Source organism: Leptinotarsa decemlineata, unplaced genomic scaffold, assembly GCF_025532065.1.
Source record: "Leptinotarsa decemlineata unplaced genomic scaffold, Ldec_3_MD MMD2_tig00026369_RagTag_RagTag, whole genome shotgun sequence".
Taxonomy (NCBI): domain Eukaryota; kingdom Metazoa; phylum Arthropoda; class Insecta; order Coleoptera; family Chrysomelidae; genus Leptinotarsa; species Leptinotarsa decemlineata.
The window spans coordinates 3023440-3037898 of record NW_027412709.1 but is presented as its reverse complement, the minus strand read 5'-3'; the positions used below and the strand labels follow the sequence as shown (position 1 = coordinate 3037898).

General features: G+C 34.6%; 1 protein-coding gene across 8 annotated transcripts in view; it reads right to left on the bottom strand.

Moving 5' to 3' along the window:
• Window positions 1-14459, bottom strand: part of LOC111507983 (anoctamin-2) — an 86157-nt gene that overhangs the window by 30000 nt on the left and 41698 nt on the right. For all 8 annotated transcript variants that reach the window (XM_074185320.1, XM_074185325.1, XM_074185321.1 and 5 more), the window contains 5 exons: window positions 13268-13413; window positions 13059-13218; window positions 4800-5215; window positions 2507-2788; window positions 2163-2448 (listed from right to left, as the gene is read on the bottom strand). In XM_074185320.1, coding sequence (XP_074041421.1) covers window positions 2163-2448; window positions 2507-2788; window positions 4800-5215; window positions 13059-13218; window positions 13268-13413 — 1290 coding nt within the window. The remainder of the gene's footprint in view (window positions 1-2162; window positions 2449-2506; window positions 2789-4799; window positions 5216-13058; window positions 13219-13267; window positions 13414-14459) is intronic.

Below are 14459 nucleotides of genomic sequence, written 5' to 3'. Positions count from 1 at the left end.
GGTAAACGGCCTTTGCAATATGGAAACCCAACTCATTTGAAACCACTCTAACTGCACTCTACATGTTTCAACTAGTTCACTACTAAGCTATCTAATGTATGTGATATCAGATTATCATGGTGAAGAGTGGTCCTTGTCACTTGTAGTTTTACTTCCTTGAAAAATCATAGCACTTTCGCCACATATGTTAAAATATGTTTTTTGAGTGGAAACCAGAGTCTGATGGGTAGAACTGGAACCTCGTATAACGAATCTAAAGAAATCATTTTCTCATTCCAGAACAAAACACTATCCCTCGACATACGTTTCACTAACAAAACTAGCACCATCGGGAGATGATAAAGACTAAATTGCTAGTGAAACGTGTGTTAATAGATGGTGTTTTGTTCTAGCGTGAAAAAAATGTGTTATACATACTTTTTCTCATTCTTACAATATGTGAGGCTCATTATGATTATGATTTCTTTCATGAGTGATTAATCACCAAAAATGCCGAAGTTATTAACGTTTGACAGATACATCTGACGATTTTGTCTGATACTGATACTAATCAAATATTACGTGTATTTTCTATTTTCTTTAACCTCGAGGGATTAGGAGCGGGAATCAAACACCCTCTTAACCCAAAAGTACATTCTTTTTACAGCAACAACATAATGTTGTAAATTATACCCTAAAGAAAATAACGCCGGCCGCCACTGGTAGCCATAAACCAATTGTGACGTAGATAAGAGGGCGCGAATGTTCAATATTTGCTACCGTTCTAAATGTAGCGAGAATAATGCTACCGGCTTTGATGGAATTCCGAGGAATGTTCCAGCGCCTTCGATTGCCAAATATAAGCGCCATCCACTCGCCCATCGAGACAGTCAAGTGGAAGTTACAATGCGGTACACGGAGCGATCTAGTAAGGTGATAGACATTTGAATAATAGTTGAAGTGTTTGTTGTATTTGAAGTGAAATAAAGTTGAGTTTGATTATTGTTCAGTGTAGTCAATTATTGGTAAACCCACGTGGGAAAACGTAACAACAATGGCAACTATAATTGTATGTTTACGTGTTTGAATGTATCTTTAGGTATATACTTTAAGCATGCAAATTCGTGATTTGAAATGATTAGAGGTCACTTCTGTGATTCATTAAACTTTTTTTTAATCTTGGATATTTCAATTGTGCAATATCTGAAAAAATTAAAAATAATTGAAAAATCTAAATCAGTGTAAAAGGTTAAAATAACGGTTTGGTGATGGGAAAAAATCTAGTAGTATTATTTAGTTTCAAGATTGTTTTCATATCTTGATAGGTAGAATTAGAACCACTGGCGTAAAATGAATCTATTGAAAACACTTTGTTGTGGTTGTAGTCATCTCCTGATGATGCCAACTCAAATAGAGAAACACTTGTGTGCAGCATGATCTACATATCTTTATAGAGAGTTTTCATTGTAGTTATTTTCTGTTTCCTTTCTATAGTAGTTTCCCACATTTTTTGTTTAATGATGGAGTTGAACCTCTAGTTTATATTTTAATATTTTTGAACTGTCCGAACCTAACCAAATAGTGGTTTCACATGTGGCAAACAATGTGAGTAGGTCACTAGACTATCGATTGGGAGGAAATCCAGAAATTTTCTGATCAACTTTATGAAAAAACATCCAGAGATTAACAATAATGTAGTGTATATGAGACTTTATATTTTCTTTTGTTTCTGAGACATGTTAATAAAAGCATTATAGAACTCTTGAAAACTTTTTTATGAGATTCACACAAAATTGCACTCAAGTTATTTTAGATACTGTCAGGCATTTGTGTTTTACTCAAATATTTCTGTTATCACTAAGTATTAAAAACCTCACAATATTTTTTTCACATTTTTTGAAAAAAAAATCTATTTGGCTTTCTAATTTTCCATCATTAAACTACTCTCTCCTGAAAATATTTCCTTTTTATTTTTTCTCGAGAGAAACATATATCATTAATTGATAAAGAATAAAAATGTTCGAGAAATAACCGATTATGATCTTTACGTGAATGACACACATGCAACACACAAACAGTGGAGAATAACATTCAATCAAAATTAGACTATAAAAATTTAATTTCATATTCAAACGTCACTCCACCCCCTGTAATCATTATCATTCAGAAAATAATCAACTAACCTCTTCTTGTCGGTAACCAAATACTCTGTTATACTTTGCCGGATATCCAACAAACTTCCCCTTCAAGAAGGCTATATAAAATATGCAAGAGTAGTAATTGACAAACTGAAACATGTAAATTTTGACCGCTAGGCTGTCGTCGAATTCGGTTTGAGTTCTCTGTAATTCCATTTCCGTGAGCCATTCCGCCATTCTATCATATATGAGATTCAAAATAACAATGCAAACTAAATTAATGAGTCCAGCAGTTACAGGAATTACATAAATCCGGTAGCTCGATTTGTCACTAAAAATTACAGAAGAAACAAGTGTAGATTTTATTGCATAAAAATATTATTGAGTACCTATATAACGATTCCGAAGTGATGTAAGACATCCTATAAATAACCACTCCTACTACCACACCAAAAGCAACTAACGTCCAGAAAATTGCTATAGTAAAGCTAAGTATCAATGAGGGTAATTTAACCCTCCAAAAAGGCACCACTGGTTCTTGCAACTGGGTCACAACGTTGAATTTTTTTTTCTTTGCGTTTGCCAGTCTCATCAGGTACTCTGGTCTTGGAGGTTCTGCCATAAGATCAAAACCTGTCAAGCCCCATCTGTGGGCTATTTCGGCACTATATCTGAAAAAAAATGTTTTGGATAATTAACTGTGCTAATAAACAAGTTTTATCAATTAAATGGACACAAAATCCAAACAACTATGACATATTAAGTATTGATGAAAAATATGATGGCTTTCACTACACGTTAAGAAACACAGCTCGTTAGCGAAAAAACCGAACAGACAGAGAAATTGTATTGGATAATAAAAAAAAACAGGCAAATATCCTGAAACATTCTCCATTAATTTCTGTACATAACACTCAATCTATTGTGAAGATAATTTATTCACTTTTCTGTTCATCTCAAATTCAATTGAAACAATTCCATATGAATATTTCAATAAACTTTTTGTTCATAAGAGATTAAGTGTACGACTACTTTGTTTTTTGTGAACCTAACTTTGGACTTGATGCTACTTGAAAGGTCAATAAAAACGATATCATTATTACTATATTTCATCAATTTCCTAATAGGATTTTTGAAACGATACTATGTAAAACAACTTAATTATCTACAAAAGTTTTGGGTCTCCAAACTTATTTTTATAGGCGGCAATTTCAACAGTAATAAGAAGTTCACATTAAAAAGCCAAACCCACCCAAGGTACATTTTTCATTCAATTATAACCAAATACGTTTTTAATAACTTCCATATATGTAGAACTAAAAAAAACTTTCACCTCACGTGACTGTAGGAGAGCATAAAGTTATAAGTTTTGATGAGACAATCCAGATGTCTAATAAAACTCATTTGATATTTGATATCTCGCTTTACTGGATGCTCATCGTTTTGAGGTTCAACTCAGTACACCTCGAACTTCACTGTTTAATAACTCAATGGATTTATTCTCCGCTCTAAGAACGCCTTGAGGATTTTCCTATTGTGCGTGTGTTTTGTCCTTTAAAAAAACTTTGGAATGGTGGCTATTTCGAATAACTTCATGTCATATTCTTGGCAGGGAGTGCCATTACACATCAAGATATAAAATTTCCCACATTCCCTTAGCTTGCACATGTCACTCAAAAAGTTCTCGATTTTACCTATAACAGAGCAGGTCACTGACGATTAAAATTGCGTTTTTAATGATCGGACAAGTTGCCAATGGCTTTCACAGTTGCCAATGGCGTTTCATAGTTGCCATTGGCGTTTTAAGATTGTTTACTCATTATTTTTTTAACTTATCTGAAGAACACTTCAAGTAACACCTAGAAGCACTTAAACTCAACTGAAATATGTTGAATTGAAATAGTTCAGCATGTTTTCATCTACAAGCTGCACATATTTTCACATCACACTTTTTTATAGAACCTCATTGTAACAAGTAATGCAGATCCTCTTCGTCAATTCACAAACTCACTATATTGTATTACTATATTGTATAAACATTTTTCAAAAGTGTTGCGATCTTCATTCGGGTTTGAAGGCCGTCGTGGTTTGGAAGTGTATCCAACGTTTTCACCAGCACGAGTGGCTGGCTTCTTCAGAGTTTTATTCATCACGTTTAATCACACGTTAAAGGATAAGACTTCGTTAATCCTTAGCTCGCACAAGTTTAGTCTTCTGAGGGTTGTCGATCGTAGGGGTGCGACAGCTGGTTAACAGAAAAACAGATTTGAAACAGAGATAGATTTAATGGTTCACCGATGACATTGGATACAGTTCCAAACCACGATGGCCTTCAAACCCGAATGAAGATCGCAACACTGAAAATCTCGGCCGCGAAAGCCTTAACCAATTCATCATTTTTCAAAATCTTATCGAATAATATACATCCTTTTCTTCCGAATATATTGATTAAGTACTTCAGAATTTATTTAAGCCAGCTTTTCCAAGCCCAAGAAAATATTAGTGATATACAATAAGAAAGGGTATAAAAACGTGATGTTTAAAATCAAAACTGCATGTTACTATGCGACAGAAACCGGGAAACAGAGGATACATTTATACTACATTCCGACTAAGGCACACAACTTGTTCACATTTAGAACTTTGGCAGGCTTGCATATATAGAAACACAGAAAATCTTACCTTTTCCATAGTTCCAGATAAAGTGTTCCCCAAAATGACATAAATACAGCAAAAAAAATTGTTGCAGGATTATCGATAACATGCTGAATCTTTGAGTATGTACAACTCGATTGCAAATTCCAATAATCACAGTATTTATCGCACTGGGGACACATAGTGATATTTTTGGAGCATATGTCGCGACTCAAAGTGTCCGAATTGAGAGTGAAAACGCCATATAGCAAGCAACAAATCCCAACAATCGATGCTGGAATCAACATGTGAGTGTAGAAGCCTAGCCAGGTAAAGTATAAGGCTAGTTTGACGCCAAAATAGTCTTTTATTTCGTCTATGGGTTGGAATTTTATACATTTCGAAACTGAAGCCCATTCGTCCAAAAGGAGTTTTCTCTTCGAGGATTTGTCATGGATATCACCCTAAAAATCGAAGTTGCTGTTATTTAATCATGCATTTGATGGTTATAATTGTTAGTAACAATCAACTTGGACAAACCTTTCAAAACAATAAATATACACAAAACAACAATGTTGTAAGATTAAGAACAACGAACCTGATCAGTCAGATTATAAATTGCTGATATTTATTACCTTCTGGTCTCGTTCATTTATCTTTCGAAGCTTGAAACCAAACAGTTGTTGGACTATAGTAGGGATGATCTACGATGTCTAACTGGCCTTCTTACAGGTCACTGTCGCCTGAATCATCATATACAGAGACTCGGACTGTCAGAAGACAGTGTGGGTAGCCTCTGTTTGGAAAATGATGAAACAGCAGAGCATATACCTGCGCCACTGCAGACCGAATCAGGTTTTCAGAGTTTGGTAGAACAATACTTTTACCATCTGACCTGAAAGATCACTCACCATATAAACTAATCAGCCTCGTCAAGAAACTGGGTTTACTTGGTTTTAATAGGTGTGAGCCACAATAAACCCTTGCGGGTTGCAGTGGAGGATCGACTAGGCCCACTTTTGACCTACCCTTCTGGTCTTTATGACCCAACAAAATTTTAGTTTCCACAAAAATTGTTAATCCGTCATTTCCACTCTTTCAAGTTGATTAGAGAATGAATTTGCCTATTTAAAACCTAAACATGTGAATAATAAATATTACTGGAGTTTTTTCCCCAACACCAAACTGTTATTTTAACAGCTCGACACGTATTTCGATTACAAAGTGATTATCTTCAAGAGGAAGATCTTACTCCAGTAATAATCATTACTACACCAAAAGTTCCAAACAGTGCATCACAAGTATATGAATAATAATTGAAAATTAAAGAAACAACATTAATCCCTATAAAACCATTGAATTATCAACAATGTTTCAAACAAGTTGAGAATACCACAAAAGCGTAATACTGACTATATATTGACAAGAAAATTAACATGTCTTTCACTTTTAAAGAATCGCCTTTCAATATTCGGCTCGTTATGTCATTATAGGCTACCTTAAGTAATATTAGGTTGATGTAAATATTCATTGAAAAGGTATGATCCTGCAATCTCGATTATTTGTTACGTTGAGAGTGACAATAACAGCACGATAATGTTATAAACAGACTAAAAATCAGGAAAAAATGATTATTATTTAGTGTGTGTGTACAGTGCACATAGACACGATGCCAGAAATAATTAAAGTAACCGCTCTTCCAAAAAAATTTAGATATGGATAAAAACGCATTTCAATTCGATATTTAAATAGCATATAAACTAGTTATGAAAGTTTCAAAAGCACTCAATAATATAGAGACCTGGTCAGAGACAATCGGACTTCAATTTTCATCCAACAAAACAAAAGTAATGCATTTTACCAAAAAAAAGAAACACACAATATCCCACATTATACTTGAATAACTTCCCATTTGACTATGTAACAAGTAAAAGATTCCTAGGCATGAAATTTGACAATAAACATGGAAATCACATATTCAGTCACTTCGATTAACTTGTCAAATAGGACTAAATTTAATGAAATCTGTATCTCACACATCAGGGGGAGCAGACTTCCCAACACTCATGACAATGTAGAGAACATTAATCCGTTCCAAACTGGACTATGTTAGTATATTATATAATTCGGCTCACTGAAACAACTCGGCATAATCCACAACGCAGATTTACGAATCGCACTTGGAGCATTCTGTACTAGTTCAATCGATAGCTTAAATTGCGAATCCGGAGAACCGTCACTGACTGATGGTCGGAAATATTTAACTTTGTCATGTGCCACTAAAATATCACCCTATCCAAATAATCCAGTGCATCAACATGTATTCGCAAGGAGGTTTCAGGAAACATTCAATCACAGAAAGCGGATAATGCTTCCTTTCTAGGAACGAGTAAACAGAATCCTTGCACAACTGAATTCAACCCTACCTGAAACAATTAAATCTAACAAAATTACAACCCCTCCTCCATGGACAATACATATCCCATCTACTATCCTGAATTTTAGTCATCTGAAGAAATCCGAAAATCATCCATTATTATTCAAAAAACTTTTTTTAGAAACAATTGAAAAATTTGAAAATTTTCAGTGCATATACACTGACGCTTTCCAATCTGAAAGTGAAGTAGGGTGGTTGCATATACAACCATTGAGTTTTTCCCTAAATTCCAACTACCATCCTTCACCACCATATTTACTGCTGAGCTCACAGCGACTCGCGAAGCCCTACGTCACTTGAATACAAAACCAACATTAAATTGGATAATCGCCTCAGACTCTTTAAGCACTATTCAGTCACTTTTATAATTATACCCAACTCACCCAACCCTAATTGAAATAAAGTGCGAATTAGAAATTTCTCAGAAGAAAAACTCAAATGTTCAGTTCCTCTGGTGCCCATTTCATATCGGAATAGAAGGCAACGAGAAAGCGGACAGATTACCAAGAGAGAGAAGCACCAAGCGGTGATGGATCTACCCATCAAATAACCAAAAGTATTTACCACGACATGAAACTATCACTGAAAAAGAACCTCACATTAGACTGGCAACAAAAATGGGATATATCCAATTCCAAACTTTCCAGAGTCAAACCATTCGTCTTACCATGGAAAATATCAGCTAAGAAACGGCAAACACAAACTATATTATCTCGCCTACGTATTGGACACAAATTTCTCACGCACAGTTATCTAGGTACTTTCAGGAGAACAAGTTCCAATATGTTACATTGTGATACTGAATTAACTATCGTACATATTCTAACCGAGTACCCAATATACACAAACGAGAGACGCCGGCATAAACTAGATGACTTGAAAACTATATTAAGTGATAAATCGGACCATACTCAATTATTAAATTTCATCAGTAACATAAATGTATTGAACAAAATTCAAATGACATAACACTGTAATAATGATACATATTTGTATATGACATTCAGCTAATAACCCTCTGTGGTTGAAGCTAAATAAATGAAAAAAAAAAAGATTTTCTAGAGCCAACTATAAATTTATAGAATTAAATGAAACTGGCCGATACTTTATGAAAATCCATACCAAAACTTATTAACAAAATTCATTTTGATTTTCACTATAGAAAGAAGTTTTATAAAACCGCGACACTTGTTTCTCTATACAATAGCTTTGTTGGAGAAACACCCCTAATGATTAGTTGAACTAATAGATATAATTAATGTTGTATAAGGTCTTTTTCTCAATGTGTTTCACCAGCTCAAACAAGTTAGTTTTATAAAAAACAAATGATTCGTTAAGGTGAGTGTTATTCAAGTTAAACAAGATATTTCATAAAGTTTCAATATTTTCAGTAATTTTCTCGGCTATAGAACGATAATATACGAGTAAATTGAGCCTACTGGGATTCAAGATCACATTACTTGATGTGATGGTTTTTGATGGTTGACTCTAGGCCAAGTTTCTTTGTCAGTACTGCTGCTGTAAGATATATTTCTTAGTAACTTTCACAATATTTCTGTAAACGCCTCTATATTTATCATACAACTGATGGAATGGGGCGTTATTAGTGAACTTCCTAATATAATGAAGGCTTAAAACAGATGTACAGTTCCGTACAACCATTATTTTTTTTTTAATTTTCTATACTGCTATACTGAGTTCCAAATTGTTTCTGAACAGTTTTCATAAAATTTGTCATATTTTTTTTTGTAGAACCTCACAAAGTTTTATTCAGAATCTTCATTTTCATATTGAACATTCTCGGTAGCCGGTTGGGTTGGTTTGAGTGGTTCGTCCACTCAATCAATCAACCGCCTACCGTTCAACCAGTGCTAGGAATCACACGTTGAAAGGCAATACGTCGTTAATCGTTAGCTCACACAAGTTTCGACTTTTGCGAATGGTTCGTAGAGGACGACAGCTGCTGAAAACAGATTTTAACAGAAAACAGATTTTTACAGAAAACAGATTTTAACAGACAACAGATTCACTTCAAAAAGATTTTAATGAATTACTTTTTCGTACCAGTCTTTTCTCTGTTTGAGAAATGTCAGTGCTTTTTTCTGATGAGCACTTCCTAGTTTTTTTTGTAGAGACTTATACTTATCTTTATGTTAACTGTTTCTTTTAAGCAGTTTGGCTTTCCTTTCATACAACCAATAGTCTTTTTTATAGTTTGTTCATGACTCATTATCATTTCTTTGAGATCCTCGTCCGGCTGCAGTGACACTGGCATGATCACTTCCTTGTCTTTGGTTAGTTTTTTTGTTTTCAGCAAATTCTTCAATAGTTTTTTGTAGTTCACTCCTTTCTGCATCATGTCTCACATTTTCTTTGCTTGTTTTTATTTAAATATCATGTTTCCTTCAATAACCTTGATCTTTTGGCTCTCATGGCATATGCTTTGTGGAAGACTGCAGGTTCAGTTCATATTGATTTAAGGATAAACTTTTTCTTGGACTTTTTATACACAGAAATGTTTTCAATGAGAATCCAACCTTTTTTATCACAGAATACAATCAGATTGTTGCACTTTGATGACATAACTCTAAAACTCTGAAAGAATGAATGAAAAAATGAAATGAAACTAATTTGTCTTGTACCATGGAAGCTTCACGTCACATGTCACATGGAACCTATCTGATATTCTCGAAACTTCATGTCGGGAATGTTTATTTTTTATTTCTATGTTTCATTTAACCAGTTTTCTTTCATAAAATTGGTGATATTAGTTGATCTATTATTAGATCGAATCATAGGTGTATTTTTTGGTATTTTTTAGATCTTTTAACATATTATCCAAACTTTCATAACTATTTTTGACTATGTCGCTAAGAAAATCATCCATTTCATATGATCAGTTTGTTAATAATCACAAAGATGTACAGATATTGCAAAAATTTTATTAAAACATAGTGTTTGTCCCAAATGAACTCATATTCAATACTAATTCCCACAAAAAATAATCTACAGCCCGAGCAACTGCTTGATAAACACTATCCGTATCTGGGAGACCAATTTCTTCTAACTGTGAAAAATATCAATATATTTATTCTTAAAACATTTGTTATAGATATCGATCGTATAGAGATATCGAAATTGGGAAAACTGAATAACTAGAATCTGTATTCTTGATATTTTTCAAGATATATTTGCTGAATCATCCGTTGATTCAATTCAATGTCAGTCTGATATGTAACTATTCTTAGTTACATATCACTTCATGAACAAATAATGGCTGAATAAAATGAACAACCAGAGTGTTTCACGTACAGTCAACAGGCATACTTGAAGACTGGCTATAAATCAAATCATCTAAGAGAACAATTCGTTCAGGCCAGTCTCAACACCCTACGCAGTAGGTTAATGGACTGTCACCTATCAGAAAACAACTACTCCCCTGGCTAATACCACGAAGGGCGTTGGATTATATTCGACAGGTGTCAGTGCAGGATTCTTCACAGAAGTTATTCCTGCATATGCTGTTGGCGATACAACTGCCGCAATAGATTTTCAATTATTGGAACACACTTGCAGACCGGTTTCGGGCTGTTTGGCCACTCGTCAGTGCAAGGTAGTGTATATCATCAACATAAAGTCGATGATTTCCGATAATTGAAAATCGAATTCCGTCAGATGGGGCGACGACATCTGCCTGTTAACAGGCAGATGGGGCGACGACAAACCTGTTGTTTGTTGTAGTCTTCAGCTTAGTTCGAGGAATGATACTCTGACGGAATTAGATTTTCAATTATCGGAAATCATCGACTTTATGTTGATGATATACACTACCTTGCACTGACGAAACAACCTGAAACCAGTCTTTGGGTACTATCTCCAAACGTTTCAACTGCAACTGCGGCAATCATCTTCAGTGGCGTGGTCGAAGTACTCTTCTTGACATATAAACTGAAACTGAAGCTCCCATTTCTGCTCTCCAACTTCCTGAAAAAACATTTCCTGGAAGTGACCGTCGATGGATATCTCTCGAATACTTTCACCATCTACGCTGGTGTTCTCCAAGGATCCATATTGTCTTCAACTCTCTTTCTATTGTATATCAACGACTTATTTGAAAAAACCAAGAATATATTGCTTTGCTGACGACAGCACACTTGTCTCGTCATTACATTTAGATTCCAGGACATCGGCTACGGAGGCACATCTTCACCGGCAGCAGGAGGTTGCATATCTTAATGAGGATCTAGAAGTGATTTCGAACTGGCGTGAAAGTAACCAGTTTCAATTCAATCCCACAAAAACCCAGGCAACGGTTTTCTCCAAGAAGATAAATGTCTCCGAATCGGATATAATAATGTCAGGTCAGACAATTCCGCTTTCTGCTTCGATAAATTTGTTGGGGGTTGAAATGGTCACCAATATATCTTGGCAACATCATGTCTCTGGAATTGTAAAGGCTGCTTCTCGAAAGCTTGGAACACTGTTCCGAACCAGGAAACTATACACACCTCAGCAACTTTTGATGCTTTCAAAGCTCAGATCAGACTTCCTTTGGAGTATTGTTCTTATGTATGGAGCTCTGCCCCAAACATACCCTGAAGATGCTGGATTCCATCCAGATAAGAGCCATCCGCCTGATTGAAGTCGCGAACATCAAGTGCAACCTTTTCAGCATGGAACATCGAAGAAAGGTTGGAGATTTGTCTCTCTTCTTTAGATACTTTCACGGGAAATGTTCAAATGACTTGGCACATTTGAATCCACCATCGCGTATTTCGGTACATATCCGAAATACGCGATGGACTGTGGCTGCCCATCGGTTTGAGATTCAACTGAGTACACCTCGAACTTCGTTGTTTGAAAAATCTTTCATCTGGTTTATTTGGAATAAACTTCCTGAACGTTTTTGCAAATGGGTTTATTCTCTAGCGATTCAAATCCAATGTAAATCGCTACTTTCGCACAGGCGAAGGATTTTCCTGTAGAACTTGTGTTTTGTCCTCAAAAAAAACGGCAAAACCCGGGGAAACCAACCAAAACTAATAAATAAGAGATTGGCGACAAATGTTAAATGATTTCCACTTCAGAAAAAGATTTAATAAAGGGGAAGTATTCAATTCTAGTGGGTTATTTGGTGAATTTTCCAAGCACTCTAAAAGATTAAATTTCAAACCTTTCTCTTCCGAATGTAACACGTCATAGTCGTGATTGAACTCGTGCTACAGATTTACAAATGCGAAATTAGTCGTCATATCCAAGTAACTACTTCTTTTTTATTCTTTGCAAAAGTTCCCGTTTGGCCAATATAAAGCTTCAGGCGTGTCTTTACATGCCTGAAGCTTCATACTGGCCAAATTGTTTAGTGAAAATTGAAAATATCATAATAATTTGTTTCTTGAATATGCCACATAGTGGGAAGCAATCTACATTTTTACCTGTGTGTAATAAGCAACACAGTATATAAATATATAGTCAGAATTTTCAGATCATCAAAAGTGATTTTCACATGAAGTATATTGTATGTTTCTCAAAATTCTCTTCTGCCATACTAAGACACTATAAGAGTCTATCGAATTTCCCCAGCAGAGGATATGATAAAACACCGTGGATGCAATCATAGTGAAAGAAGAACAATACATCAATGCTCATATTGTCTCTAAATTGTAGTATATCACAATTTTTACTCACAAGAGATTTTTTGAGTTTCAAAAATTGTTTTTCCCCAGAAGAGATTCAATTCAAGTCCTTATAATGACAATGACAAATTCTCTTGCACGTTCACAAATATCAATTTCAAAATTTGGATAACCTTACACTAACGATTTTCAAAATAAAAATTAATGTTAATCTTTCATGAACTTTTTACTTACATCATGTAAGGGATAAGCAGCCTTGTAAACATTTTCGGCAATAAGTCGTTTGATTCCCTTATCTTGGTCCTCTGTACCAAATGTTTCCCTTTCCAATATGTAGGAAGCTACAGTAATTCTTACAGAGGCATTGAAGAAATCTGGATCTTCTACATTGAATCTAGAAAAAGATGTTTAAAAAAATTTCATCCAAAGATATTCTAACTCACAAATAACTTTTATCCCTACTAAATTCTGCTGTGAGTTGGTATTTTTTGACGGGAAATTTTCTAGGGTCCAGGCTGACATTAAAATATTTCATCATTCTATTGGCAGTTTCTACTATAAGGTTATCCTTTGGTAAGTCAGATTCATCCTTAAACAAAGTATAAAAATACAATTCCAAAGGTCAAATGGGAAAATTTAGAAGAATCATTTGTGGTTATGCACCTTAATGTATAGAGCATGGCTACCAGGAGGATACCACAACTAGACAATTTACTAGATCAACATGAACCCAATTTTCTGTGTCTTCAGAAAATTAGTTACAGTCAAATTAAATGCAAGCTTCGAATAATGAAAATTATAATGTGATAAATAGTTTCTGTGAAGTAGAGTAGTGAATAGGCATGATGGTATCTGTATTTCATCAAATATAACAAGGTAAGCTGGAAAACTTCAAAAAAAAGAGTAAAAATAATGATAGACAATCAATACTATTAGGGATAAAACAACAATTGTCATGATACTATAACCATAAAGATAAACCCACGCGCATCGTATCTTCTATCTCTCTTCCTCCTCTGACGTAAGCGCGTGACAAAACGAGCGATCGAGAATGGCGAATCGCGCTGTGAAATGTGGTGAGATGTGAATGCTGTCGCTGTGTTTAGGTTCCTTGCGTGTTTCTGTGTATCAAATATACGTCAAATATTTGAAAACAAAACAATGAACAATGGTTTACTGTGCAGTTACCGGTTGTACAAATAACAATAACAAAAAAACTAAAAACAATTCAACTAGCTACCGATACTGAAGGAAACACCAGTTTCAAGAATCCAGCTAACGACAAAGACATTCACATATTTGCAGACGCCCCACATATGATTAAACTTTTAAGGAATCATTTTCTTGACAGTGGATATCTTTTAAACGGAAAAATTATCAATTCCAAACCAGTTGTAAGACTTATTGCAAAATACTAAAAATTTGGACTTGAATATTGCCCATAAGCTTAACGCAGATTTATTAATTGTAAAAGGTAACTACCATTTAAAATTAAGATTTTGTTTGTGTATATCATGAGTCCATGAACTTATTATATTATAATTCCAATTGATTTTTAGGTGCTCAAAGGCAGAAAGTAAAATATGCTTCTAAGTTGTTTTCGCATACAATTTCAAAAGCGATGTCTAGATTGGG